This window comes from Erinaceus europaeus, chromosome 5, assembly GCF_950295315.1.
Source record: "Erinaceus europaeus chromosome 5, mEriEur2.1, whole genome shotgun sequence".
Lineage (NCBI taxonomy): Eukaryota > Metazoa > Chordata > Mammalia > Eulipotyphla > Erinaceidae > Erinaceus > Erinaceus europaeus.
The window spans coordinates 3,336,170-3,363,616 of record NC_080166.1 but is presented as its reverse complement, the minus strand read 5'-3'; the positions used below and the strand labels follow the sequence as shown (position 1 = coordinate 3,363,616).

Sequence of the window (27,447 nt, the reverse complement as noted above, 5' to 3'; positions counted from 1 at the left end):
CAGACTACAGCACAGTGTGAACATACTTTCAGATCCACTAGTGACCCCCACATTCGTGTGACTGACTCACTTTGCTGCAGGGTCTGAAAGCAAGCACACACTGCCTCCACAGCGCACCTCCAGAACCTGGGAAAAGGCCACGTTAAAGCAAAGTCCAGTTATAAGGGGTAAGCAAGCACGTAAGGGCAAATATATAGCGAGACCCTCCCTGCGCCAAGAGCTCTAGCAGAACGTTTATGTTGGCTGGAGCTGGCGTATTGCACCAAAGTAAAAGCCTCTGGGGGGGGGGGGAAGGGGGTCAGGCCCTGGAACAGGATGGCAGAGGAGGACCTAGTGGGGCTTGACTGTTGTGTGGAAGTGTTACGCATGTACAAACTACTGTAATTTACTGTTGACTGTAAACCATTAATCCTCCAATAAAGAAATTTTAAAAAAAGGGGGGGGGGAGCCTAGGTTCGGTCTGAGGAACTCTGAACTAGAACAGAATCACACAGGATGAACTGTAGAGATTAGGTTAGGAAAGTAGGTATAGGAGTTGCCCTGCTCTGTGGAAGAACAGGAAGGAAAGAAAGGAAGGAAGGCAGAAAGGAAAGAAAGAAAGGAAGGGAGGAAAGGAAAAGAAGGGGAGGGGAGGGGAGAGGAAAGGAGGGGAGAGGAAGGAAGGAAGAAAGAATGAAGAAAGAGTAGTCTGGTAGGTGGCGCAGTGGATAAAGCATTGGACTCTCAAGCATGAGGTCCCACGTTCAATCCCTGGCAGCACATCAGACCCACCAGAGTGATGTCTGGCTCTTTCTCTCTCCTCCTATGTTTCTCATTAATAAATAAATAGAATCTTTCAAAAGAAAAGAACAGAAAAGAAGAGAAAAGAACAGAAAAGCCTCACCAGAAAAAGAGTTTAGGCCAAAGATGATCAAACAGTGCAGACGCACTGCATTTAAAATGGGTTTCTGTACAGATGTGAAGATGTTTGATAGGCGACTGGAAATAAGTTTTAGAGGACGGGAAAAGCGGAGAAGCGAGTGCAGCGTCGGGAGCCACGCCAGCACTGCAGACAGCAGGTGCAGCGACGGCTTAAAACACCATCGCTGCTAAAGGGTAGAGTAAGCGGGGAAGGGGAAAGCAGAAAAGCACAATGGGAGAGAATTTAAAAAAGGACAGAGCTCCGGGCAAGCCCACGACCACGAGGAGCATCAGGAAAGGAGGATGCGTGTTGCGCCTGTGAGGAAGATGGTGGGAGGCGAGGCGGAGGGAGACCCGCCAGCAACATGGAGGCGGCTCTCGCTCCCCACCTCCAAAACCAAAGATGAGTTTGGAAAAACCAGTAGATTCAACTTCAGTCTCAGTCTTCTGAAAGAACAGGGCAAGTGCCGAATGCTGAATGCCGAATGCCGAATGCCGAATGCCGGGGAGGAGATAAAGGCTCTGGGGACAATCGGCAGCTTAGACTGGTGACGGCAAGAAAGGGGGAGGGTGGCACTCGCAACGACCAAAAGCTTCTATCATAACTTTTCCTGCAGTCAGCAGATACTGAGAGCAGTGAGCCCACTCAAACAGGCCGAGTGGGGCTGGGAAGACAGCAGGATGGTTCTGCGGCAGCCTTGCAAGCTTGAGGCTCCGAGGTCCCAGGTTCAATCCGTAGCACCACCATGATCCAGAACTGAGCAGCGTTCTGGTATCTCTCCCTCTCTCTCCCTTTGTATCTACTCTTTCTCATTAAAACAGAATATAAAAAAGAAAAAGAAAATCAATTTAGTTGGAGAACATTAAATTAAATTTGAAAAAAAAAAAAAAAGGCAGAGGGCATTTCACATGAAAATCATTCACCAAGAACTAGCATGCAGATAGGTTTAACTGGATTTGAGGACTTGTGCAGAGATTAGGCTAAGGAATAAGGGAAGTTATACTTGCAGGGACTGTAGAGAGAACTTCCTAGTAGTGCCTACCCCGTGAAGCTGAGACAGGAGAACAAAGAGAAAAAAGGAAGGATATCTCAACACTGCCGGTGACTCAGTAGGGAGGGGAAAGGAGTAATCAGGAGAAGGAAAAGATGAAAGTGCTAGCTAGACACAGTAGAGCACAAATAAGAGAAAGGAAAATGCATTCCAGTTAGGTGGTTAAAGGGGAAAAAAAAAAAAGCTGGGAAGATCACAACTGTCACCAACTGTTTAAATCTGATTTAAGAAAGAAAGAAAAACTTGGGGTAGTGATCTGACCTTCCTGATCCAGGTTCCCTCGTGGGAGCAAGTGCTGGAGTCACACAAAGTCACTGGCGCAGAAGTCAAGGATGCCAGCAACGTGCTGGCATCACCCAGAACGAGAGAAAAATCACCCAGGACGAGAGCAGGAGGCGAGGTAGACAGAAAGACTGGAAGCGGAGACCGCAGGGTAGGCTCGATGGCCTTTCAGTAACACTCACGTAAGACAAGGCATTTTACTACATGTGGAGAGACTGTGCTGTGGAGGGAAATCAACGAGTAGGCTCACTGGCCTGGGTGGTTATGTCTTCACCGCTGATTTGACACGTCATGAGAAAATGTGAAACAAGATAGAAAAACCATTTAAAAAGGTTTATAAAATGTCAAATAGAATAAAAATTGTAAATGCCATCAGTGGCACATGGCAAAGTGATTCAGTATCAGTTCTCTGGCAGTCTTCCGTCACGAATGTGCGTTATAATGGCTCACGGCGATCTTTAGTTCCGTAGCATAGATAAAAGCACGACATGATTCTTATCTCTGAAACGTAACAAGCCTTGAGCTCAAAAATGAATCTAAAGATAGTTAAAAAAGGTCAAGTTCATGTTCATGTACTTCACCGTGGTCAAAGTAGTAATGATCTAAATGAGACGAGTTTGTAAATGAAACTGGCTTCCTCTGTGTTGCTAGTTATAGGCTATCTGTGGTTCTGAGTTAGAATAATATTCATGACATTTTTGTAATTAAAAAAAAACAAAAACAAATCACTCCTTCACAGGTGTGAGAACACCTAATGAAAGGTGACGGTGGCATGTACGAAAGGATATCCATGCCGGGCATCTTTATGTAGTGTGGCATCCCTAAATTCAGTGTCAACACGTCCTCTTTTCTGTAACTTCCCCGTTCCGTGGTCTTTTTTGTTTTTCAGTTTGAAAAAGACCAGGTGAACTTACTGGTCGGTGTACTGCTGAAAGAAATTTAAAATCTGCTTTGCGTTTGCTGTGTCCCACTCCTGCTCTTTGAGCGGTCCTTCACACACAAACACATATTTTGCCAAGATGCTCTCGCCCACTTCTCGGAAATCCAAAGGCTGCTCGTGTGCGGCGTGGCTTGCTCCGGGGCCAGCGGGAACAGCAGGGCCCTCTCGCTTACTTTCTGACTCCTGCTCGGTGTCCGCGCAGTGCTTCAGCCCCCAGTAACACATCTCCCCGCTGTACATCATCGCCAGCAAATGGATGTCACTGAACACTCCTGCGGGAATCATTTAAGTTGAGAGACTGGAATTGAAAAGCCTACGAAGAGAAGCTGCTTTAGAAAACTCTGGCAAACTTGTGCCCTGGAAGGTGGTGCAGTGGACAAGGTGTTGAACTGTGAACTGTGAGGCTCTGAGTTCAGTTCCTGGTGTTGGATGCAGCAGTGACGCTCTGGTCGCCCCTCCCCATCAGGTAAATGAACAAAGAGCTGACACTGACACACTCTGACAAAGTCCTCTGTGGCAGTAAGCAGTTCCCTTTCATCTAACAGTTGAAAATAATATGGAGAAAAGTCAGATTCTTACTAATACTGTCCTCACTTAATTGGTACTTCTATCTCTATTTGGCCTATAAAAAAGCCCTTTGTTCCTTCAAAAGATTTTTTTTTTTGGAGTATTAACTAGAAATTTTTAAGAGAACAATTTCAATCTATGCTCTTAATTTTGGGAGGGATGTTCCTTAGGGCCTCTTTGAAAAATCTAATCTAATCACTGGGACCTCTTGACATATACCCCGAATTCTGCCGACAATTTCACAGTCCTCAGAGACTTCCTGATTCCCATTTACTGTCCTGGGAATAACCAGCTCTGGTCCATATTCCCAAGAGGGGGAGAACTGTGAGGAGAGAAGAACCAGAGTGCTCTGAACTCGGAAGACGTCGGGAATGCAGTTCCAGTGAAGGATTCTTTATTTCCCACATTTCTGTAAGGCTGCACAGAATCTGTATTTCCCACATTTCTGTAAGACTGCACAGAAATCACCGTGCAAAGTCATGTCCTTGAGAAGCAATGTCAATTTATTAAGAATTTTTAAAATTATTAGTGATTTAATATTAATTTACAAAATTATGATAACGGGTATAATTTCACACTGTTCTCATCACCAGAGTTCTGTGTCCCCATTCCCTCCACTGGAAACTGCAATAATTCTCTCCCAAGGTCACATACATGGGTTATTATTTCTGTAACTGTCTATATTCTGTATATATTTGTCTATATTCTGTCTATATTTCTGTAACTATCTTTATTCTGTATATATTTGTATTCTGTCTATATTTCTGTCACTATCTATATTCTGTATATATTTGTCTGTATTCTGTCTATATTTCTGTCACTGTCTATATTCTGTATATATTTGTCTGTATTCTGTCTATATTTCTGTAACTATCTATATTCTGTATATATTTGTCTGTATTCTGTCTATGTTTCTGTCACTGTCTATATTCTGTATATATTTGTCTGTATTCTGTCTATATTTCTGTAACTATCTATATTCTGTATATATTTGTCTGTATTCTGTCTATGTTTCTGTCACTGTCTATATTCTGTATATATTTGTCTGTATTCTGTCTATATTTCTGTCACTGTCTATATTCTGTATATATTTGTCTGTATTCTGTCTGTTTCTGTCACTGTCTATATTCTGTATATATTTGTCTGTATTCTGTCTATATTTCTGTCACTGTCTATATTCTGTATATATTTGTCTGTCTATATTTGTCTATATTCTGTCTATATTTCTGTAACTATCTATATTCTGTATATATTTGTCTATATTTTGTCTATATTTCTGTCACTGTCTGTATTCTGTATATATTTGTCTGTATTCTGTCTATATTTCTGTCACTGTCTGTATTCTGTATATATATGTCTGTATTCTGTCTATATTTCTGTCACTGTCTGTATTCTGTATATATATGTCTGTATTCTGTCTATATTTCTGTAACTGTATTCTGTATATATTTGTCTGTATTCTGTCTATATTTCTGTCACTGTCTGTATTCTGTATATATTTGTCTGTATTCTGTATATATTTGTCTGTATTCTGTCTATGTTTCTGTCACTGTCTGTATTCTGTATATATTTGTCTGTATTCTGTATATATTTGTCTGTATTCTGTCTATATTTCTGTCACCGTCTATATTCTGTATATATTTGTCTGTCTATATTTGTCTATATTCTGTCTATATTTCTGTAACTATCTATATTCTGTGTATATTTGTCTATATTTTGTCTATATTTCTGTCACTGTCTGTATTCTGTATATATATATGTCTGTATTCTGTCTATATTTCTGTAACTGTCTGTATTCTGTATATATTTGTCTGTATTCTGTCTATATTTCTGTCACTGTCTGTATTCTGTATATATTTGTCTGTATTCTGTCTATATTTCTGTCACTATCTATATTCTGTATATATTTGTCTGTCTATATTTGTCTATAATCTGTATTTCTGTAACTATATTCTGTCTATATTTGTCTGTATTCTGTCTATGTTTCTGTCACTGTCTGTATTCTGTCTATATCTGTATTCTGTCTATGTTTCTGTCACTGTGTGTCTGTATATCTATCTATCTATCTATATATATATATATATTCTGTCTATGTTTCTGTCACTGTGTGTCTGTATCTATCTATCTATCTATCTATCTATCTATCTATCTATCTATCTATCTATCTATCTATCTATCTATCTCCCCCTTTACGGCCCTGCCTTCTCCTCCAGTCACACCTTCGTCTATTTCTACTTCTGAATGTCCTTCCTCTCACCCTCTTCTTTCTGGGTCCTGATGAAGTTGGAGTTCAGAGCCCTCTGATCATCTTCCCCTATTACTTCTCCCCCTCTGGGAGTCTGGACCAGAATTCTGTGTGGGGAGCAGAAGGTGGGAGGTCTGGCTTCTGTCATTGCTTCTCCACTGGACATGGGTGTTGGCAGGTGGATCCACACCCCCAGCCTGTGTCTGCCTTTCTCCAGTGGGGCAGGGCTCTGGGGAGGGGAGGTTCTAGAACGCACCGGTGAGGTCGTCTGCCCAATGAATTTATTAAGAATCTTAACAAAAACTGTTTCATATATCCCCTAAGAAAGAATACATCACTGGATTTCCACAGAAACTTGCTAAATTGCAGTTCTTACATTTTAGCCTCAAATAAGTACTAAAATGCTGATTACTAGGTCCAAAAGAGTGAACCTGACTGAAAGAAATATTCCTTTGCAGAGGGCCAGGTGGTGACACACCCGGCTAAGTGCTCATATGACAATGTGCTAGGACCCAGGTTCAAGACCCTGGTTCCCACCTGCAGGGGGAAAGCCACAGGAACTGACCATGGAAGCACTATCTTCATCAGAAAAGCTTGCCGTACAGCTTAGAGGAACTGTCTCATGAGCCTGCATAGAGCACCGCCTTCTGAAGCTCTGGTCCTCAAGATGGAGGAGGAGATCAGATAGAAAAGTGATGATGATGCCATGGAACGGCCCTGACTGTAGGCGGGGACACCATCATGGTTCTGCAAAGAGACTCTCGTGCCTGAGGCTCCAAAGTCCCAGGTTCAATCCCCTGCACCACTTAAGCCAGAGCTCAACAGTGCTCTGGTAAATCAAACGAAAAGAGAAAAAGAAAGTGCCTTCACCGCACTGTCTTTTTTATGTGAAAAAACTGTATATATTTTACCGAGTTTAAAAGTTATTTCAGAGGTCCAGGAGGTGACACAGTGGGAAACGCACTGGACTCTCAGGCACGAGACCCTGTGTTCAACCTCTTGCACCCCACGTGCCAGAAGCATGCTCTAATTCTCTCTTACCTTCTCTGGATCCCACTAACAACAGCAGACAACAGGTGTAACTCAGTCTCTTCACAAGTTGTCACACCAGTGCCTGGTCAGGGACATGTCGGGACGTGTAACTTTCCCAACACCACTAAACAAAGACACTAGCACAATTTTCCCAGGCTCAGACGAGATCGGGTGTGTTCAGGGCGGTATGGCTGCTGACTGAGCATTATTTTTCTATGCTACATGAGACCTTTGAATTCTGAAGTCATTTTATAATTGTCCACAGTGTGATTTGAAATTTAAATCCAAGTAAAATCTAATGTCTCAATACTTTAGAAAGCTTCCAACTTGAAAATAATTGAGGACACTTGAGAGAAGTTACATTACCTTCACTCAGTAACTTCGCTGTGTCCAGGTCTTGGAAAGACACTCCTTCATTTAACTGGACGGGACAACGAAAATTTAACATCCGTAGTAAGTAACTGATTCCATCAACAAGGTACTAAAGGAAAGTCAAAGACAAAGAGTCAAAAGTGTTATACACCGAGCTGTGAAAAATAAGATGTTCATGTTTTCACCAGCCTCCACTAGGTAAATTCTATAGAATTACATCTCAGAACTTTAAGGACCCACCACCTTGAAAATTGTGTAATAAACCCAAAGCCTCATCAGTAAAATAGCAACGGAGGATAATAAAATTAACCAAGCACATCCCATGCCAACGGGGGTATATCTCCACACCATTCCCACCATCAGAGTTGTGATCCCCGACCCCTCCACTGCAGGCCACCACAGTTCTCCCGAGACTGCAGACCGGGCCGGCCATCATCTCTACAACTATCTGTCGCCACGGGCACAGAACTGTCCCTTTCCTCTCTTCCTCTCTATCTCCCCCTACCCTCTAGATTTCTGGCTGTCTCTAGCCAATAAATCAAGATGATAAAAAATAAAGAAAGCAATGAGAGAGAGAGAGAGAGAGAGAGAGATGCAAACCAGGCCTTTTGATGCCATTTCCCCTTAATATTATACCAAAGACAGCTTTCTGAAAAACACAGATGCCAATGCCTTTACCTTTTTAAGCAGACCGGACTTCCTTGCGAGACACTCCCTCCTCTTGGTCAGAGAATGACAGTACATGTAGAGGAGGGCTCCTCGCCTCCAAGACAGACACTCCAGGAGCTCGCCCCCAAGCGAGTCGCAGTGCTGAAATAGAGCAAGACACGACTAGTAAGGTGAACTGGTGTCTGTAAAAATCACAAGTAAATCTCACAATATGAAGCCATTGAAAGCATGCTCACACAGAACGTGTCCATGCTCAGCAATCTACACAGCAAAACCAAACTGTCTAAAAACTGAGGCAAAATCATACGTCTCCGGTGTTTAGAGTACGATAATGAAAAGGAGCACCAGAAGCAGTTTGAATAAACCAAGCCTGTATTGTGTTGTGTCATTTGTGATTGCTGGTCTCACCATTAACGTTCCCATAGAAACACAGAGTATAGACAGTAGCAGATCATAAAAGGTGAGAAGGTGTTTAAAATAAAAGCAGCAAAAGTCTAAGAGGACAAGGGCTGTAGGAGGAACAGACGCGGCGCTTAGATCACCAGGGACCTTCTAGGGAATACAGCAGGCCACGGGGTAACGCACGTCTCATAGAGCTCGCGCGCTACAATGCACAGAGATGCTGGTTCAAACCCCGGGTCCCCCCACCTGCAGGGGGAAGCTTCAGGTGTGGCGTAGCAGGGTACAGGTGTTTCCCGCCCCCTCTCAGTTTCTCTGTCTCTACCCAAAGTGAATCCACTAATCACAGTTTAAAAACAAAATACAGCGCGCAGAGAGAACCGCACCACACTGCTAAGAGTTCCAGACTTACGCTGGGCAGCAGACTGTTTTCCGTGACTAGTGTTTCTGGTTCTGAAAGAAAACTGATCAGCTCTTTTACTTTCTGCGAAGAGCCTTCAGGAAAGTCTTCGTCGACTAGCTTGTTTTCCTCAAAGTATGTCATGTCCAAAATGGCCTGAAGTGCAAGAAAAACAAGTATCATCAGTGACTTTCAGCCTGAGTGACGGAGTTTAATTTTGCACATACGTGGAGCATCGGGAAAGTCACAACACAGGTTTGCACAGAAAGATATGTCCTGGCTTTCCGAAAACTCAGTCAGTGTTTAGGGAGACATCTAAATCTTCTAGCACTGTATTTAAATCGGAAAATTAGGCAATATAGGAACTGTGCACAAACCACGAGAAGGACCTTTAGAAAAGTCATTTGTGGGGCTGGAGGTGGCGCACCTGGCTGAGCGCATGTTACGGTGCACAAGGGCACAAGGACTTGGGTCTGAGCCCCTGGTCCTACAGGGGGAAAAGCTCTGCGAGTGGTGAAGCAGGGCTGCAGGTGTCTCTGCCTCTCTCTCCCTCTCGTTCTCCCCATTCCCTCTTGATTTCTGGCTGTCTCTATCCTATAAATGAAAATAATAATAAAAAAAATACCTAAGAGAGAAAAATTGTTTGGCTATCTGTCACTATAGTACTGGTTGAATTAAGGATAATCTCCCTCCCCAGAAAAGTAAAATGGAGATTTATTTTAATTAAAATAAGTCAAATCACAGAGGGTGTGAACATGGAAAGGGTCAGTATTGCTGTCTTTGTTATTTATACATCTATACTTCCTGACCACTTTCTATTGCTTTTAAATCCTGTATTTAAAGGTCTGTTCCGTGAATCTTCTTCGGAGAGAGAAAGAGCAGTGGTCAGCTTTGGTAGCGGTGGTGTGTGAAGGAGCCCTAGGACCTCAGGCGCGCGAGTCAGGTGACCGAGCACTGCACGAACCTGCGTGTACAGTTCCAGGAGGCCGGATGGGTTCGAACTGGCTTTGTCATCGCCACAGAGAAGTTTCAACTTCTCCAGAGCTGCAGAAGCCCGGATTAGAAAGTGATCTGTGGGATAGTAAAAAGTCCACGAGTGTTACTTCAGTTTCAGAGTGTTCTTTAAAAACAAAACCAAACCATCATTTTTCTGAAATGATGAGACTATTTGCGGTATTAGAGAAGCAGGTGGAGGTGTGTGTCCTTTTGGTTATTTTTAGTGAAACTGGGTTGTCAAGCATGCGGGATTTCACTGCTCAAAGTCGGCTTTTCATTCAGGGAAAGGGAGGGGAAGGGAGGAGAGAAAAAGTGAAAAAGAGAGGGAGAGAGAGGGAGAGGAGAGGGAAGGAGAGGGAAGGAGAGGGGGGAGGGGGAAAGGAGTGAGGGGGGAGGGCAGGAGAGGGGGAGGGAGAGGGACCAGTCTTGGCACCGAGCGCCTCACCCCATGGCTCTTCCCACCCCACGTGGCATCTGAGCTCCAGGCCGCCTGCAGCGCCCATGTGTGTGCGGTTCTTAGAGAGTCTTTTTGAGGACACAGGACATGCAAAAACGCCCGATTCTACTTCAACAACTTCCGCACAGCGATTTATTCTGCAAAGCTAGACCGAAACTTCTCCGGGGTCAGCGGCCACCTCTTAGGTTCATCATGCCGCACTTTCTCGATCCTTCCTTCACGGGACTGACATCAGCCCTCGTACTGAAGGACTGAATTTAGAAAGTGCGTTGCTATTATAGATACATGCGTGGCTTACAGTTTCAAAGACATATATTCCAGAGAACAGAACCAACTGAAATGCCTCATGAAAATGTAAATACTCCCAGCAATTATGATTACCACTATTTATTAATTAGTTAGTGAATACAATTAAAATTACATGGTCTCTTAAAGGAGACTTATTTTTTAATATTAATTAATTAATGAGAGAGAGTGAGAGAGAGAGAGAGAGTCAGTCAGAACATCACTTGTGATGCCAAGAACTGAACCCAGGACCCCAGGCTTTCAGATCAAATGCTGGCCCACCACAGCACCTCCCCGGCTGCAAGGACACTACAAAGCCTCCCTCCCTACTTTACAGGGCAGCTGCCTGGCTGAGTACAGGCATCCCCATGCGCAAGGCCGGGGGTTCAAGCCCTTGGCTCCCACCTTCTTTGTAAGCAGTGAAGCAGATGCCTCTTTCTCTCTCTCTTCTCTGTCTCTAACCAACAAATAAGTGAATTACTAAATAAATAAGTAAGTATAAAACAGAAATGTAGGGTGAGCGTGACAGCTCACTGGGCAGGGCATCGGGGTGCACGTCAGAGTGAAGGTGCTGGGGGTCGGGGTGCAGGGTTGAAGGTACAGGCGGTTGGGGTGCAGACGCAGGGTCGGGGTGCAGATGCCGGGTCGGGGTGCAGATGCAAGGGTCGGGGTGCAGGTGCAGGGTCGGAGGTGCAGATGCAGGGGTCAGGGTGCAGATGCAGGGTCGGGGTGCAGATGCAGGGTCGGGGTGCAGATGCAGGGTCGGGGTGCAGGTGCAGGATGCAGGGTTGGAGATGCAGGTGCAGGGTCGGGGGTGCAGGTGCAGGGGTCAGGGTGCCGATGCAGGGTCGGGGTGCAGATGCAGGGGTCAGGGTGCAGATGAAGGGTTGGGGTGCAGATGCAGGGTTGGGGTGCAGGTGCAGGGGTTGGGGTGCAGGGGTCGGGGTGCAGATGCAGGGGTCGGAGTGCATGGCAGGGTCGGGGGTGCAGGTGCAGGGGTCAGGGTGCAGATGCAGGGTCGGGGTGCAGGCGGTCTGGGTGCAGATGCAGGGGTCGGGGTGCAGGTGCAGGGTCGGGGTGCAGATGCAGGGTCGGGGTGCAGGTGCAGGGTCGGGGTGCAGGTGCAGGGGTCGGGGTGCAGATGCAGGGTCGGGGTGCAGATGCAGGGTCGGGGTGCAGGTGCAGGGTCGGGGTGCAGGTGCAGGGTCGGGGTGCAGGTGCAGGGTCGGGGTGCAGATGCAGGGGTCGGGGTGCAGGGTCGGGGTGCAGGTGCAGGGGTCGGGGTGCAGATGCAGGGGTCGGGGTGCCGATGCAGTGTCGGGGTGCAGGTGCAGGGTCGGGGTGCAGGTGCAGGGTCGGGGTGCAGATGCAGGGTCGGGGTGCAGGTGCAGGGTCGGGGTGCAGGTGCAGGGTCGGGGTGCAGGTGCAGGGTCGGGGTGCAGATGCAGGGTCGGGGTGCAGGTGCAGGGTCGGGGTGCAGGTGCAGGGTCGGGGTGCAGATGCAGGGGTCGGGGTGCAGGGTCGGGGTGCAGGTGCAGGGGTCGGGGTGCCGATGCAGTGTCGGGGTGCAGATGCAGGGTCGGGGTGCAGGTGCAGGGTCGGGGTGCAGGTGCAGGGTCGGGGTGCAGATGCAGGGGTCGGGGTGCAGGTGCAGGGTCGGGGTGCAGGTGCAGGGTCGGGGTGCAGGTGCAGGGTCGGGGTGCAGGTGCAGGGGTCGGGGTGCAGGTGCAGGGGTCGGGGTGCAGGTGCAGTGTCGGGGTGCAGGTGCAGGGTCGGGGTGCAGGTGCAGGGGTCGGGGTGCAGATGCAGGGTCGGGGTGCAGATGCAGGGTCGGGGTGCAGGTGCAGTGTCGGGTTGCAGATGCAGTGTCGGGGTGCAGATGCAGGTGTCGGGGTGCAGGTGCAGGGTCGGGGTGCAGATGCAGGGTCGGGGTGCAGATGCAGGGTCGGGGTGCAGGTGCAGGGTCGGGGTGCAGATGCAGGGGTCGGGGTGCAGATGCAGGGTCGGGGTGCAGATGCAGGGTCGGGGTGCAGATGCAGGGTTGGAGATGCAGGTGCAGGGTCGGGGGTGCAGATGCAGGGGTCGGGATGCAGGGTCGGGGTGCAGGTGCAGGGGTCGGGGTGCAGATGCAGGGGTCGGGGTGCCGATGCAGTGTCGGGGTGCAGATGCAGGGTCGGGGTGCAGATGCAGGGTCGGGGTGCAGGTGCAGGGTCGGGGTGCAGATGCAGGGTCGGGGTGCAGGTGCAGGGTCGGGGTGCAGATGCAGGGGTCGGGGTGCAGGGTCGGGGTGCAGGTGCAGGGGTCGGGGTGCAGGTGCAGGGTCGGGGTGCAGGTGCAGGGTCGGGGTGCAGGTGCAGGGTCGGGGTGCAGATGCAGGGGTCGGGGTGCAGGGTCGGGGTGCAGATGCAGGGGTCGGGGTGCAGGGTCGGGGTGCAGATGCAGGGTCGGGGTGCAGATGCAGGGTCGGGGTGCAGATGCAGGGGTCGGGGTGCAGGTGCAGGGTCGGGGTGCAGGTGCAGGGTCGGGGTGCAGGTGCAGGGTCGGGGTGCAGGTGCAGGGTCGGGGTGCAGGTGCAGAGTCGGGGTGCAGGTGCAGGGTCGGGGTGCAGGTGCAGGGTCGGGGTGCAGGTGCAGGGTCGGGGTGCAGATGCAGGGGTCGGGGTGCAGGGTCGGGGTGCAGGTGCAGGGGTCGGGGTGCCGATGCAGTGTCGGGGTGCAGATGCAGGGTCGGGGTGCAGATGCAGGGGTCGGGGTGCAGGTGGAGGGTCGGGGTGCAGATGCAGGGGTCGGGGTGCAGGTGCAGGGTCGGGGTGCAGGTGCAGGGTCGGGGTGCAGATGCAGGGTCGGGGTGCAGGTGCAGGGTCGGGGTGCAGATGCAGGGGTCGGGGTGCAGGTGCAGGGTCGGGGTGCAGGTGCAGGGTCGGGGTGCAGGTGCAGGGTCGGGGTGCAGGTGCAGAGGTCGGGGTGCAGATGCAGGGGTCGGGGTGCAGGTGCAGTGTCGGGGTGCAGGTGCACGGTCGGGGTGCAGGTGCAGGGTCGGGGTGCAGGTGCAGGGTCGGGGTGCAGATACAGGGTCGGGGTGCAGATGCAGGGTCGGGGTGCAGGTGCAGTGTCGGGGTGCAGATGCAGGTGTCGGGGTGCAGGTGCAGGGTCGGGGTGCAGATGCAGGGTCGGGGTGCAGATGCAGGGTCGGGGTGCAGGTGCAGGGTCGGGGTGCAGATGCAGGGGTCGGGGTGCAGATGCAGGGTCGGGGTGCAGATGCAGGGTCGGGGTGCAGATGCAGGGTTGGAGATGCAGGTGCAGGGTCGGGGGTGCAGATGCAGGGGTCGGGATGCAGGGTCGGGGTGCAGGTGCAGGGGTCGGGGTGCAGATGCAGGGGTCGGGGTGCCGATGCAGTGTCGGGGTGCAGATGCAGGGTCGGGGTGCAGATGCAGGGTCGGGGTGCAGGTGCAGGGTCGGGGTGCAGATGCAGGGTCGGGGTGCAGGTGCAGGGTCGGGGTGCAGATGCAGGGTCGGGGTGCAGGTGCAGGGGTCGGGGTGCAGGTGCAGGGTCGGGGTGCAGGTGCAGTGTCGGGGTGCAGATGCAGGGTCGGGGTGCAGATGCAGGGGTCGGGGTGCAGGTGCAGGGTCGGGGTGCAGATGCAGGATCGGGGTGCAGATGCAGGGTCGGGGTGCAGATGCAGGGTCGGGGTGCAGATGCAGGGGTCGGGGTGCAGGTGCAGGGTCGTGGTGCAGGTGCAGGGTCGGGGTGCAGGTGCAGGGGTCGGGGTGCCGATGCAGTGTCGGGGTGCAGATGCAGGGTCGGGGTGCAGATGCAGGGGTCGGGGTGCAGGTGCAGGGTCGGGGTGCAGGTGCAGGGTCGGGGTGCAGGTGCAGGGTCGGGGTGCAGGTGCAGGGTCGGGGTGCAGATGCAGGGGTCGGGGTGCAGGGTCGGGGTGCAGATGCAGGGGTCGGGGTGCAGATGCAGGGTCGGGGTGCAGATGCAGGGGTCGGGGTGCAGGTGCAGGGTCGGGGTGCAGATGCAGGGGTCGGGGTGCAGGTGCAGGGTCGGGGTGCAGGTGCAGGGTCGGGGTGCAGGTGCAGGGTGCAGGTGCAGGGTCGGGGTGCAGATGCAGGGTCGGGGTGCAGGTGCAGGGTCGGGGTGCAGGTGCAGGGTCGGGGTGCAGATGCAGGGTCGGGGTGCAGGTGCAGGGTCGGGGTGCAGATGCAGGGGTCGGGGTGCAGGTGCAGGGGTCGGGGTGCAGGTGCAGGGGTCGGGGTGCAGGTGCAGTGTCGGGGTGCAGGTGCAGGGTCGGGGTGCAGATGCAGGGGTCGGGGTGCCGGTGCAAGGTCGGGGTGCAGATGCAGGATCGGGGTGCAGATGCAGGGGTCGGGGTGCAGGGTCGGGGTGCAGGTGCAGGGGTCGGGGTGCAGATGCAGGGTCGGGGTGCAGGTGCAGGGTCGGGGTGCAGGTGCAGGGTCGGGGTGCAGGTGCAGGGTCGGGGTGCAGGTGCAGGGTCGGGGTGCAGGTGCAGGGGTCGGGGTGCAGGGTCGGGGTGCAGATGCAGGGGTCGGGGTGCAGGGTCGGGGTGCAGATGCAGGGTCGGGGTGCAGGTGCAGGGTCGGGGTGCAGATGCAGGGTCGGGGTGCAGGTGCAGGGTCGGGGTGCAGATGCAGGGGTCGGGGTGCAGGGTCGGGGTGCAGATGCAGGGGTCGGGGTGCAGATGCAGGGTCGGGGTGCAGATGCAGGGTCGGGGTGCAGGTGCAGGGGTCGGGGTGCAGGTGCAGGGTCGGGGTGCAGGTGCAGGGTCGGGGTGCAGATGCAGGGGTCGGGGTGCAGGGTCGGGGTGCAGATGCAGGGGTCGGGGTGCAGGGTCGGGGTGCAGATGCAGGGTCGGGGTGCAGATGCAGGGTCGGGGTGCAGATGCAGGGTCGGGGTGCAGGTGCAGGGGTCGGGGTGCAGATGCAGGGTCGGGGTGCAGGTGCAGGGTCGGGGTGCAGGTGCAGGGTCGGGGTGCAGGTGCAGGGTCGGGGTGCAGATGCAGGGGTCGGGTTGCAGGGTCGGGGTGCAGATGCAGGGGTCGGGGTGCAGGGTCGGGGTGCAGATGCAGGGTCGGGGTGCAGGTGCAGGGTCGGGGTGCAGATGCAGGGGTCGGGGTGCAGGTGCAGGGTCGGGGTGCAGGTGCAGGGTCGGGGTGCAGATGCAGGGTCGGGGTGCAGATGCAAGGGTCGGGGTGCAGAGTCGGGGTGCAGGTGCAGGGTCGGGGTGCAGATGCAGGGTCGGGGTGTAGATGCAAGGGTCGGGGTGCAGAGTCGGGGTGCAGGTGCAGGGTCGGGGTGCAGATGCAGGGTCGGGGTGCAGGTGCAGGGTCGGGGTGCAGGTGCAGGGTCGGGGTGCAGGTGCAGGGGTCGGGGTGCAGATGCAGGGTCGGGGTGCAGGTGCAGGGTCGGGGTGCAGGTGCAGGGTCGGGGTGCAGGTGCAGGGGTCGGGGTGCAGATGCAGGGTCGGGGTGCAGGTGCAGGGGTCGGGGTGCAGGTGCAGGGTCGGGGTGCAGGTGCAGGGGTCGGGGTGCAGATGCAGGGTCGGGGTGCAGGTGCAGGGTCGGGGTGCAGATGCAGGGTCGGGGTGCAGGTGCAGGGGTGCAGATGCAGGGTCGGGGTGCAGGTGCAGGGTCGGGGTGCAGGTGCAGGGTCGGGGTGCAGGTGCAGGGTCGGGGTGCAGATGCAGGGGTCGGGGTGCAGGGTCGGGGTGCAGATGCAGGGGTCGGGGTGCAGGGTCGGGGTGCAGATGCAGGGTCGGGGTGCAGGTGCAGGGTCGGGGTGCAGATGCAGGGGTCGGGGTGCAGGTGCAGGGTCGGGGTGCAGGTGCAGGGTCGGGGTGCAGATGCAGGGTCGGGGTGCAGATGCAAGGGTCGGGGTGCAGAGTCGGGTTGCAGGTGCAGGGTCGGGGTGCAGATGCAGGGTCGGGGTGCAGATGCAAGGGTCGGGGTGCAGAGTCGGGGTGCAGGTGCAGGGTCGGGGTGCAGATGCAGGGTCGGGGTGCAGGTGCAGGGTCGGGGTGCAGGTGCAGGGTCGGGGTGCAGGTGCAGGGGTCGGGGTGCAGATGCAGGGTCGGGGTGCAGGTGCAGGGTCGGGGTGCAGGTGCAGGGTCGGGGTGCAGGTGCAGGGGTCGGGGTGCAGATGCAGGGTCGGGGTGCAGGTGCAGGGGTCGGGGTGCAGGTGCAGGGTCGGGGTGCAGGTGCAGGGGTCGGGGTGCAGATGCAGGGTCGGGGTGCAGGTGCAGGGTCGGGGTGCAGATGCAGGGGTCGGGGTGCAGGTGCAGGGTCGGGGTGCAGATGCAGGGGTCGGGGTGCAGGGTCGGGGTGCAGATGCAGGGGTCGGGGTGCAGGGTCGGGGTGCAGATGCAGGGTCGGGGTGCAGATGCAGGGGTCGGGGTGCAGGGTCGGGGTGCAGATGCAGGGGTCGGGGTGCAGATGCAGGGTCGGGGTGCAGATGCAGGGGTCGGGGTGCAGGTGCAGGGTCGGGGTGCAGATGCAGGGGTCGGGGTGCAGGTGCAGGGTCGGGGTGCAGGTGCAGGGTCGGGGTGCAGGTGCAGGGTGCAGGTGCAGGGTCGGGGTGCAGATGCAGGGTCGGGGTGCAGGTGCAGGGTCGGGGTGCAGGTGCAGGGTCGGGGTGCAGATGCAGGGTCGGGGTGCAGGTGCAGGGTCGGGGTGCAGATGCAGGGGTCGGGGTGCAGGTGCAGGGGTCGGGGTGCAGGTGCAGGGGTCGGGGTGCAGGTGCAGTGTCGGGGTGCAGATGCAGGGTCGGGGTGCAGATGCAGGGGTCGGGGTGCAGGTGCAGGGTCGGGGTGCAGATGCAGGATCGGGGTGCAGATGCAGGGGTCGGGGTGCAGGGTCGGGGTGCAGGTGCAGGGGTCGGGGTGCAGGTGCAGGGTCGGGGTGCAGATGCAGGATCGGGGTGCAGATGCAGGGGTCGGGGTGCAGGGTCGGGGTGCAGGTGCAGGGTCTGGGTGCAGATGCAGGGTCGGGGTGCAGGTGCAGGGTCGGGGTGCAGGTGCAGGGGTCGGGGTGCAGATGCAGGGTCGGGGTGCAGGTGCAGGGGTCGGGGTGCAGGTGCAGGGTCGGGGTGCAGGTGCAGGGGTCGGGGTGCAGATGCAGGGTCGGGGTGCAGGTGCAGGGTCGGGGTGCAGATGCAGGGGTCGGGGTGCAGGTGCAGGGTCGGGGTGCAGATGCAGGGGTCGGGGTGCAGGGTCGGGGTGCAGATGCAGGGGTCGGGGTGCAGGGGTCGGGGTGCAGGTGCAGGGTCGGGGTGCAGATGCAGGGGTCGGGGTGCAGGTGCAGGGTCGGGGTGCAGGTGCAGGGTCGGGGTGCAGGTGCAGGGTGCAGGTGCAGGGTCGGGGTGCAGATGCAGGGTCGGGGTGCAGGTGCAGGGTCGGGGTGCAGGTGCAGGGTCGGGGTGCAGATGCAGGGTCGGGGTGCAGGTGCAGGGTCGGGGTGCAGATGCAGGGGTCGGGGTGCAGGTGCAGGGGTCGGGGTGCAGGTGCAGGGGTCGGGGTGCAGGTGCAGTGTCGGGGTGCAGATGCAGGGTCGGGGTGCAGATGCAGGGGTCGGGGTGCCGGTGCAGGGTCGGGGTGCAGATGCAGGATCGGGGTGCAGATGCAGGGGTCGGGGTGCAGGGTCGGGGTGCAGGTGCAGGGGTCGGGGTGCAGATGCAGGGTCGGGGTGCAGGTGCAGGGTCGGGGTGCAGGTGCAGGGTCGGGGTGCAGGTGCAGGGTCGGGGTGCAGGTGCAGGGTCGGGGTGCAGGTGCAGGGGTCGGGGTGCAGGGTCGGGGTGCAGATGCAGGGGTCGGGGTGCAGGGTCGGGGTGCAGATGCAGGGTCGGGGTGCAGGTGCAGGGTCGGGGTGCAGATGCAGGGTCGGGGTGCAGGTGCAGGGTCGGGGTGCAGATGCAGGGGTCGGGGTGCAGGGTCGGGGTGCAGATGCAGGGGTCGGGGTGCAGATGCAGGGTCGGGGTGCAGATGCAGGGTCGGGGTGCAGGTGCAGGGGTCGGGGTGCAGGTGCAGGGTCGGGGTGCAGGTGCAGGGTCGGGGTGCAGATGCAGGGGTCGGGGTGCAGGGTCGGGGTGCAGATGCAGGGGTCGGGGTGCAGGGTCGGGGTGCAGATGCAGGGTCGGGGTGCAGATGCAGGGTCGGGGTGCAGATGCAGGGTCGGGGTGCAGGTGCAGGGGTCGGGGTGCAGATGCAGGGTCGGGGTGCAGGTGCAGGGTCGGGGTGCAGGTGCAGGGTCGGGGTGCAGGTGCAGGGTCGGGGTGCAGATGCAGGGGTCGGGGTGCAGGGTCGGGGTGCAGATGCAGGGGTCGGGGTGCAGATGCAGGGTCGGGGTGCAGATGCAGGGTCGGGGTGCAGGTGCAGGGTCGGGGTGCAGGTGCAGGGGTCGGGGTGCAGGTGCAGGGTCGGGGTGCAGATGCAGGGTCGGGGTGCAGATGCAAGGGTCGGGGTGCAGAGTCGGGGTGCAGGTGCAGGGTCGGGGTGCAGATGCAGGGTCGGGGTGCAGATGCAAGGGTCGGGGTGCAGAGTCGGGGTGCAGGTGCAGGGTCGGGGTGCAGATGCAGGGTCGGGGTGCAGGTGCAGGGTCGGGGTGCAGGTGCAGGGTCGGGGTGCAGGTGCAGGGGTCGGGGTGCAGATGCAGGGTCGGGGTGCAGGTGCAGGGTCGGGGTGCAGGTGCAGGGTCGGGGTGCAGGTGCAGGGGTCGGGGTGCAGATGCAGGGTCGGGGTGCAGGTGCAGGGGTCGGGGTGCAGGTGCAGGGTCGGGGTGCAGGTGCAGGGGTCGGGGTGCAGATGCAGGGTCGGGGTGCAGGTGCAGGGTCGGGGTGCAGATGCAGGGGTCGGGGTGCAGGTGCAGGGTCGGGGTGCAGATGCAGGGGTCGGGGTGCAGGGTCGGGGTGCAGATGCAGGGGTCGGGGTGCAGGGTCGGGGTGCAGATGCAGGGTCGGGGTGCAGATGCAGGGGTCGGGGTGCAGGGTCGGGGTGCAGATGCAGGGGTCGGGGTGCAGGGTCGGGGTGCAGATGCAGGGTCGGGGTGCAGATGCAGGGGTCGGGGTGCAGGTGCAGGGTCGGGGTGCAGATGCAGGGGTCGGGGTGCAGGTGCAGGGTCGGGGTGCAGGTGCAGGGTCGGGGTGCAGGTGCAGGGTGCAGGTGCAGGGTCGGGGTGCAGATGCAGGGTCGGGGTGCAGGTGCAGGGTCGGGGTGCAGGTGCAGGGTCGGGTTGCAGATGCAGGGTCGGGGTGCAGGTGCAGGGTCGGGGTGCAGATGCAGGGGTCGGGGTGCAGGTGCAGGGGTCGGGGTGCAGGTGCAGGGGTCGGGGTGCAGGTGCAGTGTCGGGGTGCAGATGCAGGGTCGGGGTGCAGATGCAGGGGTCGGGGTGCAGGTGCAGGGTCGGTGTGCAGATGCAGGATCGGGGTGCAGATGCAGGGGTCGGGGTGCAGGGTCGGGGTGCAGGTGCAGGGGTCGGGGTGCAGGTGCAGGGTCGGGGTGCAGATGCAGGATCGGGGTGCAGATGCAGGGGTCGGGGTGCAGGGTCGGGGTGCAGGTGCAGGGTCGGGGTGCAGATGCAGGGTCGGGGTGCAGGTGCAGGGTCGGGGTGCAGGTGCAGGGTCGGGGTGCAGATGCAGGGTCGGGGTGCAGGTGCAGGGTCGGGGTGCAGATGCAGGATCGGGGTGCAGATGCAGGGGTCGGGGTGCAGGGTCGGGGTGCAGGTGCAGGGTCGGGGTGCAGATGCAGGGTCGGGGTGCAGGTGCAGGGTCGGGGTGCAGGTGCAGGGTCGGGGTGCAGGTGCAGGGTCGGGGTGCAGGTGCAGGGTCGGGGTGCAGGTGCAGGGGTCGGGGTGCAGATGCAGGGTCGGGGTGCAGGTGCAGGGACGTGGGTGACGCCTCGGGGCTGTGGGGGCGCCGTCGGGCTGCAGTCGCGCGAAGCCCCCGCCGCCCGCTCCCTCACCGTCGTCGCCCGCCGCCTCGCTCAGCTGCTGGACGCGGGCCTGCGCCTGGTCGCCGAGCTCCTCCACCCGCCGCGCCACGCCCGAGCCCGAGCCCGAGCCCGAGCCCGAGCCCGAGCCCGAGCCCGAGCCCGAGGCCGCCATAGCCCCGCAGCCGGCGCTCCGGTCACGTGGCGACCGGGCGGGTCAGCTGACGCGGCGGAACGGAGACCCCAGAGCGCTCAGGACCCGCCCCGGCCGCGCACGGTCGCCGAGTCTCTTCCTTCCTCCCGGCCTCCCCCGCCCACCTCCCAGAATCCTGAGCGGCCGGGGCGCTTAAGGGGCGGGTGTGACGTAAGGACACGCCTCCCGCCCGCCCCCTGATTTAAACCAATCGGAAGCCGTCCGTGGCCCCCGGATCACCCAATGGGAGGCCAGTTTTCTCCGGCTTTCTCTAGGAAGGAAGCGTGGCAGAGATTGGCTGGCTGACCGCTCTCTACCCTGAGCCCCAGTGATTGACAGCGGCCCGGTGATTGACAGCGCCCCAGTGATTGACGGCACAGAGGGGCGCGTCTTCTGTGGCTTGGGGGACACGAAGCAGCGTTCAAAAAAGAGAAAAGATTCTGATTTCCTGGTCAGAAATGTAAAACCTGACACCTCCTTGTCACACACCCAAGTCCCCGAGAGGTCACTGAGTGTGTGAGTGCCAAAAAGCACCAGTGAGTTCCAAGAACGTCCCGTTGAGGATCCGTTTCCTGAAACTTAATTTTGGGCAGTGGAGTCGCTTTTATTTCTGATCTGCCTTGACTTGGCTCCGCGTTTTAAGTACTTTAACCCTCCTGCCGCCAACTGTACCAAAAAGCTGCATTTCCGAAACTGTCCCTGCTTTCCCACGTGGAGAAACCCTCCTCCAAGTGCTCTCTGTGCCACCCATCCGCTCAGCTGATTTTCCAAGCACTTGGCCAAAAACCTAACTTCCGCTTTGCATTCGTTGACTGTTTATGGTCTCTGCTCAAAGAAGTCTTTTATTCTGCTTTCTTCTTTGCTCTTTCCCCTCAGTTTGAGACCAGTGCAACTTTGATCCATATTCCCTGTCGGGGAGAAATGTTAAGGGGAAGATGGACTACAACTCCATCAGGACCTGGGGAGAGAGGAGGGACAACGGAGGGATGTTTGGGTGTAATAATAGGTGGATGTATGAATTGGAAAGGTAGAGAGGATGGGACCTTAAAAATGGACAAATATATACAAATATGGACAGATAGTTGTAGAAGTAATAGAAATAAGTTAACCCATATCTGCAACTTTTGCACTGATCACAACAACTTTCTAAAGCCTCTTAGAACAAGGGTGGGAACACAGCATAATGGTTACGCAAACAGACTCTCTTTCCTGAGGATCCTAAGTCCCAGGTTCAATCCCCCACATCACCATAAGACAGAGCTGAGCAGTGCTCTGGTGTTTTTCTCTCTGTGTGTCTCTCTCTCTGCAACTCTCTTAGAAAATTAAATAAAATTTCAAAAACATTTTTGAAAAATAAAAAATACAGTAGCTATTCTCCTTTTAAAAATGATTTTTGAAGTGCCAGTTTTCTCTGACTTCATCTTACTCTAAACACAGGGGACAGGAACCATGTAATGCTGGGTAGTCATATATTAGTGGGGTGCATCCTACAGTGTGCGGTCATAATAAGCACTTGTAAAATGTTTATTAATTGAACAAAAATTTCCATTTTCCCCTGCGCATGGATCCAGGTTCAAGCCCCTGGTCCTTACCTGTGGGGGAAAAGCTTCACTAGTGATGAAGCAGGTCTGCAGATATCTCTCTGTCTCTCCCTCTCTTTCCCCCTTCCCTCTAAATTTCTCCCTATCCTATCAAGTTAACTTTTTTAAAGGCCGTTATTAACATGTAAAAACAAAAAAGAAAAAGAGAGAAAGGTCCTTTGTGTGTTATATTCTCATAGAAATCTGCCAACTCCCTGTGAACAGGGTTTGAAATCTCTCTCCTTTTGCCCCCAGTTACACCAGTGACTTGCATATAATAGGACCTCTCCAAAGATTTTGCTTTTTTTTTTCTTCATTTAATGACCATTACTGGATCAGGCACTCTGATTATAACAGTGAACACAACAAACATCATCATTGCTTTCACATAAAAAACACATAATTTTTAAACTGTGGAAAATGAAAGAAAAATAAAAGTGTGTCAGAAAAAAAGCTTCCCTGGAGAAATGTTCCTGTAACTGGGAACAGATATTGTTCTCACTTGTTCCTGAATTCTGATATGAGGTCACAGGAAGTCTCATTTTGACATGGTCAGTTCAGGCAAGTCAAACATTTAGCAGAGCAAGAAGGTATTTGCAGAGGCACATATAGGCTCTTCAGGATGGGAAGCAGAGGAAAGAGAGAGAGAAATGAGTACACACACACAGGTAGGCATGGCCTTGAACTCTCTACAAGAGCCCTTTTTTATTGTTGTAGTTACTATTATTGTTGTTGTTATTGATGTCGTCGTTGTTGGCTAGGACAGAGAGAAATGGAGAGAGGAAGGGAAGACAGAGAGGAGGAGAGAAAGACAGACACCTGCAGACCTGCTTCACCGCCTGTGAAGAGACCCTCCTGCAGGTGGGGAGCTGGGGGCTCGAACCGGGATCCTTACGCCACCGGTCCTTGCACTTCCAGCCACCTGCACTTAACCTGCTGCGCTCCTGCCCGACTCTCAAAGAGCCCTTTCTTACAGGGGGGAAAAAATAAAAAACAACAAAACTTTGGGTTGTTGGGTGGGAGAGACAGCAGAATGGTTATGGAAAAAACTTTCATGAGAGACTCTGAAGTTGCAAGCTGCGTGCACCACTGTAAACCAGAGCTGAACAGTGTGCTCTGGTAAAAGAAAAAACAAACAAACAAACTTGAGTTGGGTTGTTAAGGTGATCAATGACAGTTTAGACAACACATCATAATGAATTCTTCTGCCCCTGGCTGTTAGTTCTGAGTCACAAAGCTCTGCCTGACAGTGTTTCTGGGAGGCGACTATCCTCCACACACATGTATTTTGGTTGCTCAATCAGCCCATGTTCATTTATATTCTTTTGTTTATACCGACACTTCATGGCAACGAGGGGTCCCTTGCCCTGTCAGTCACTAACAACGTGAACACTTGAAAGGATGAATCGAATTGTCAGGTGAAGTGTAGGGTTATATAATCATCTGGGTGCAATCAGAAAAGAAAAAAAAAACACATGGTAACTTGAACAGGGAGAATTGCAGACCATTAACTCAGAAAGAAGGAAAGAAGGAAGGAAGGAAGGAAAGAAGGAAGAAAGGAAGGAAGAGAGAGAGAGAGAGATGAGGAGAGAGAGAATGAAAGAGAAAGAAAGAAAGGAAGGAAGGAAGGAAGGAGGGAGGGAGGGAGGGGGGAAGAGGGAAGGTAGGAAGGGAGAAAGAGAATTTACCCCCAGTTTGAACCCTGGGCCACACAAAGGGCACCTGCACAAGGCAGCTTCATGAGCAATGGAACCGCACTAGACGGTGTCTTTTTTTCTCTTTGTCTTCTCCCTCATTCACACAATAAAAACAGTTTATCACAGATAAACTGTGAGGAAAAAAAAAATAAAAGAATTGCTCATGGCACCAAGAGATGAGAGTCCCAGTGACTCCCAGAAAGGCTAAGGACAAAGGGGCTAGCAGACAGAGGCGGCAGCCACTACCCATGGGACAGAGATCCAGACCTTGCTGGAGAGCTAGTGCCTGTGGGTCTCTGATGACTGAAAAATCACTGCAGTAGAACTTGCTGGATTTCCACCATCGGGGACTTGCCAGAAATCTGCCCTCCAGGGTGCTGAATGTTCCTGGAGAGGTATCTCACACGAGGCATTCTGTCACAAGTGGGTGCTAGGACAAGTTTCTGGCGTCTGTGCACTGTCCAGGAAGAGTGTCAGACAAGCTGCATGCTGGTAGTGGCCTGATGCCAGATGAGACGCCCAGGCAGCAGGAGGCTGCCAAGAAAGGCCTTCGAATTAGGAGGGACTCTCGTCTCCTGTGCTGTCTCTCTAGCTCCCTCTACTGACATAGTTTACCACAAGGTGTGGCGATTTGGAGGAATGGTAGGAGGTCACAGGCTCTTGGTGGATGGAGCAGGGTGAGTTGGAGAACACTTAGAGAGGTTCTGTCTTGAGGCGGATGCCTCATTCAGAACCTTGAGGATGAACCCCATCTTGTAGTAGGCATCCCCGGGTCATGCCTATGTTCAGGCTGTACATTTATTCTATTAGTTGGTCATTAATTCAATTCAATGAGCACCTACTCTATGCTCTCTGTAGATAATGCAAGATAACCAAGACAGACCAACCTTCCTAGACATAGTTCCAAGGGCCGATAATAAATATATGCGGGGGCCAGGTTGAGCGCACCTGGTTGAGCGCACACACTACAGTGCGCAAGGACCTGGGTTCAAGCCCCTGGTAACCACCTGTAGGAGGAAAGCTTCACAAGCGGTGAAGCAGGGCTACACGTGTCTTTCTGTCTCCCTCCCTATTACCCTCTACCCCCTCAATTTCTGGCTGTCGCTATCCAATAAATAAAGATAAAAAGAAATAAAGAAATTCGTATGCGAATGAAGACAGTAGAAATAGAGGTAAATGATTCAGGTCAAATCAGGACAGAGGGAGAATTGGAGGAGCTGGAAACAGGGCGTGATGAAAGAGGTGAAGGAGAAACGTTATTGGGCATGGCTTAGAGGTTTCTGCCAAGTTGTTTGCCAGAGGAATGACATTTACCAGTTGGAAGGAAAACGAACTGAAGAGAGAGAGAGAAAGTGGGGGAGGAGAAGGAAGAGAGGAGAGAGGGCAGAGAGCTCTCCCAAGAACTCAGTACCGTTGATGTCTCCACTAAGAAACCTAGGAGATAGCAAGAGAGGTTTAAGTGAATAGTCACTACAATTCTGAAGAATGCAAATTTAACGACATCAGTAACAACAATAATAACAATAAAACAACAAGGGCAACAAAAGGGAATAAATAAATAAATAAATACAAAAAAATTAAAAGGGAGTCGGGCAGTGGTCCTCGGCTCCCCACCTGCAGGGGAGTCGCTTCACGGGCGGTGAAGCAGGTCTGCAGGTGTCTGTCTTTCTCTCCCCCTCTCTGTCTTCCCCTCCTCTCTCCATTTCTCTCTGTCCGATCCAACAACAACGACGGCATCAGTGACAACAACAATAATAACTACAACAATAAAACAACAACAAAAAGGAATAAACAAATAAATACAGAAAAAATGTAAATTAAGAATGCAAATTTAAATATACATCATTCATTAGCTTACCTAGACCTCTACACAAGAGGTCCTGGTGGCTTTTTCATCGTGAGGCTGAAATCCTAGTGTTATCGCAGCCTTTTATCACCACTGGCAACAGTGGATCTGAGAATGAGGCCCACAGAGCTGGCTCACATCCTTTTTCAGACGCTCTATGGGAGAATTCAAGGTCTGGGTAAGGGAAGTGGGGGACAGTGAAGCGTCTGCCTCACATGCCTGAAGCTTTGGGGGACAGATGGAAAGTTCAGTGCGGCTTTATCCTCAAAGCTAACAAAGCGGCATCTTCAAATCTCTTTAGACTTTCTTTTCAACCATCTCTTTTTCCTCTGTAATGTTACATTTCCTTGCATGCTAAGGTGCTTTTTTTTTTGTCCCATATTTATTTTTTTTAGACATTTCTCTTATTATTTATTTCTGGATAAAGACAGAAAAATTGAGGGGGGAGGAAGATAGAAGGAAGAAAAACACCTGTAGCCCAGTTTCGCCACTTGTGAAGCTCTTCCTTTGCAGGTGGGAACCAAGGGCTTGACCCCAGGTCCTTGCATAGTGTTGTGTGTCCAAGTGTATGTCCCCCAGCTCCTCCAACACACACAAACAAAATTTGTTAATTTTTTTTTTAACCAGTTGGTGGGTATTTCTGTTATTTTCATCCTTGGCTACCATAGTAGCCAAGACTTGCCAGGATGTGTACTCTACCAGGTGAGCTGGCTCAGGGGCCCTACTTTTGGGGCTTACGCAAAAGGCTTCTTTAAATATTCCCATCTGCGTGGTTTTTAAAGTGCTTCGGAATCTTTTATTTTGCTGTTGTTTTGAGCAGGGCACTGCTCCGCTCTGGCTATTAGTGGCGCAGGTACTAAAATTGGAACATTCACAGGCAGTAATAGTTTCCAAATGCTACCTTGTGCTATCTCCCAGACCCTGGCCCTGTGTTCTGATTCCTGGAATATAAATAGAATAGCTGTGTCCTTTGAACTGAAGAACTTCCAGCTTTCTAAAGTGACTGTGTCATCTTACTTCCCTACTCGTAGGACACAAGAGTCTTTTGTGTTTAGATTCTCTTCCACACTTGCTACTTCACGTTTTTTTTTTTTTCATTCTGCTCATCTTATTGGGTGTAGTGTTTTGTTAAGTATTTTTTAAAATCTGGTTTTTCATAGTGAATATTGCTGTTGAATATCTTTTTTTTATGTGTCTGCTTTTTGGGAGAGAAATATGTTTCAGATCTTTTGGCCTTTAAAAGGTGTGTTATTGGGAGGAAGTCGGGTGGTAGCGCAGCGGGATAAAGGCATGTGGCACGAAGAGAAAGGACTGGCACAAAAATCCTGGTTCAAGCCCCCTGGCTCCCCTCCTGCAGAGAAGTTGCTTCACAGGCGGTGAAGCAGGTCTGTAGGTGTCCGTCTTTCTCTCCCCCTCTCTATTTTCCCCATCTCTCTCCATTTCTCTCTGTCCTATCTTTTTTTAAAAAAAGGTGTGTTATTGGGGGCTGGGCAACCTCACCAGTGTGTCCCAGAACCTCCCCTCCCCAGAGCCCTGCCTCACTAGAAAAAGACAGTAGAAACAGGCTGAGAGGATGAACTGACCTACCAACACCCAAAT

The 27,447-nt window shown here is 53.8% G+C and overlaps 1 protein-coding gene across 2 annotated transcripts; it reads right to left on the bottom strand.

The window, feature by feature from the left end:
* Positions 1 to 2,552: 2,552 nt before the first annotated feature.
* On the bottom strand, positions 2,553 to 20,722 carry RIMOC1 (RAB7A interacting MON1-CCZ1 complex subunit 1). 2 transcript variants are annotated; one of them, XM_007517642.3, is made up of 6 exons: positions 20,566 to 20,722; positions 9,823 to 9,929; positions 8,871 to 9,014; positions 8,069 to 8,200; positions 7,385 to 7,499; positions 2,553 to 3,446 (listed from the first exon to the last, which is right to left on the bottom strand). In XM_007517642.3, exons 1-6 carry the CDS (start codon positions 20,705 to 20,707, stop codon positions 3,145 to 3,147), a joined length of 942 nt encoding a protein of 313 aa, XP_007517704.2. In that variant the 5' UTR covers positions 20,708 to 20,722; the 3' UTR covers positions 2,553 to 3,144. The 2 variants fall into 2 exon arrangements, with proteins under 2 accessions (XP_007517704.2, XP_060046975.1); XM_060190992.1 differs by lacking the exon at positions 2,553 to 3,446 and adding an exon at positions 3,454 to 3,712.
* Positions 20,723 to 27,447: the final 6,725 nt, after the last annotated feature.

What these genes read in the sequence shown, in the direction of transcription:
- RIMOC1 (XM_007517642.3), bottom strand. Translation starts at nt 20,707, where the DNA reads ATGGCGGCCTCGGGCTCGGGCTCGGGCTCGGGCTCGGGCTCGGGCTCG. An exon ending in CGAGGCGGCGGGCGACGACG is followed by an intron (nt 9,930 to 20,565) that starts GTGAGGGAGCGG and finishes ACTATCCCACAG; the next exon opens with ATCACTTTCTAATCCGGGCT. An exon ending in AGCGAAGTTACTGAGTGAAG is followed by an intron (nt 3,447 to 7,384) that starts GTAATGTAACTT and finishes TGATTCCCGCAG; the next exon opens with GAGTGTTCAGTGACATCCAT.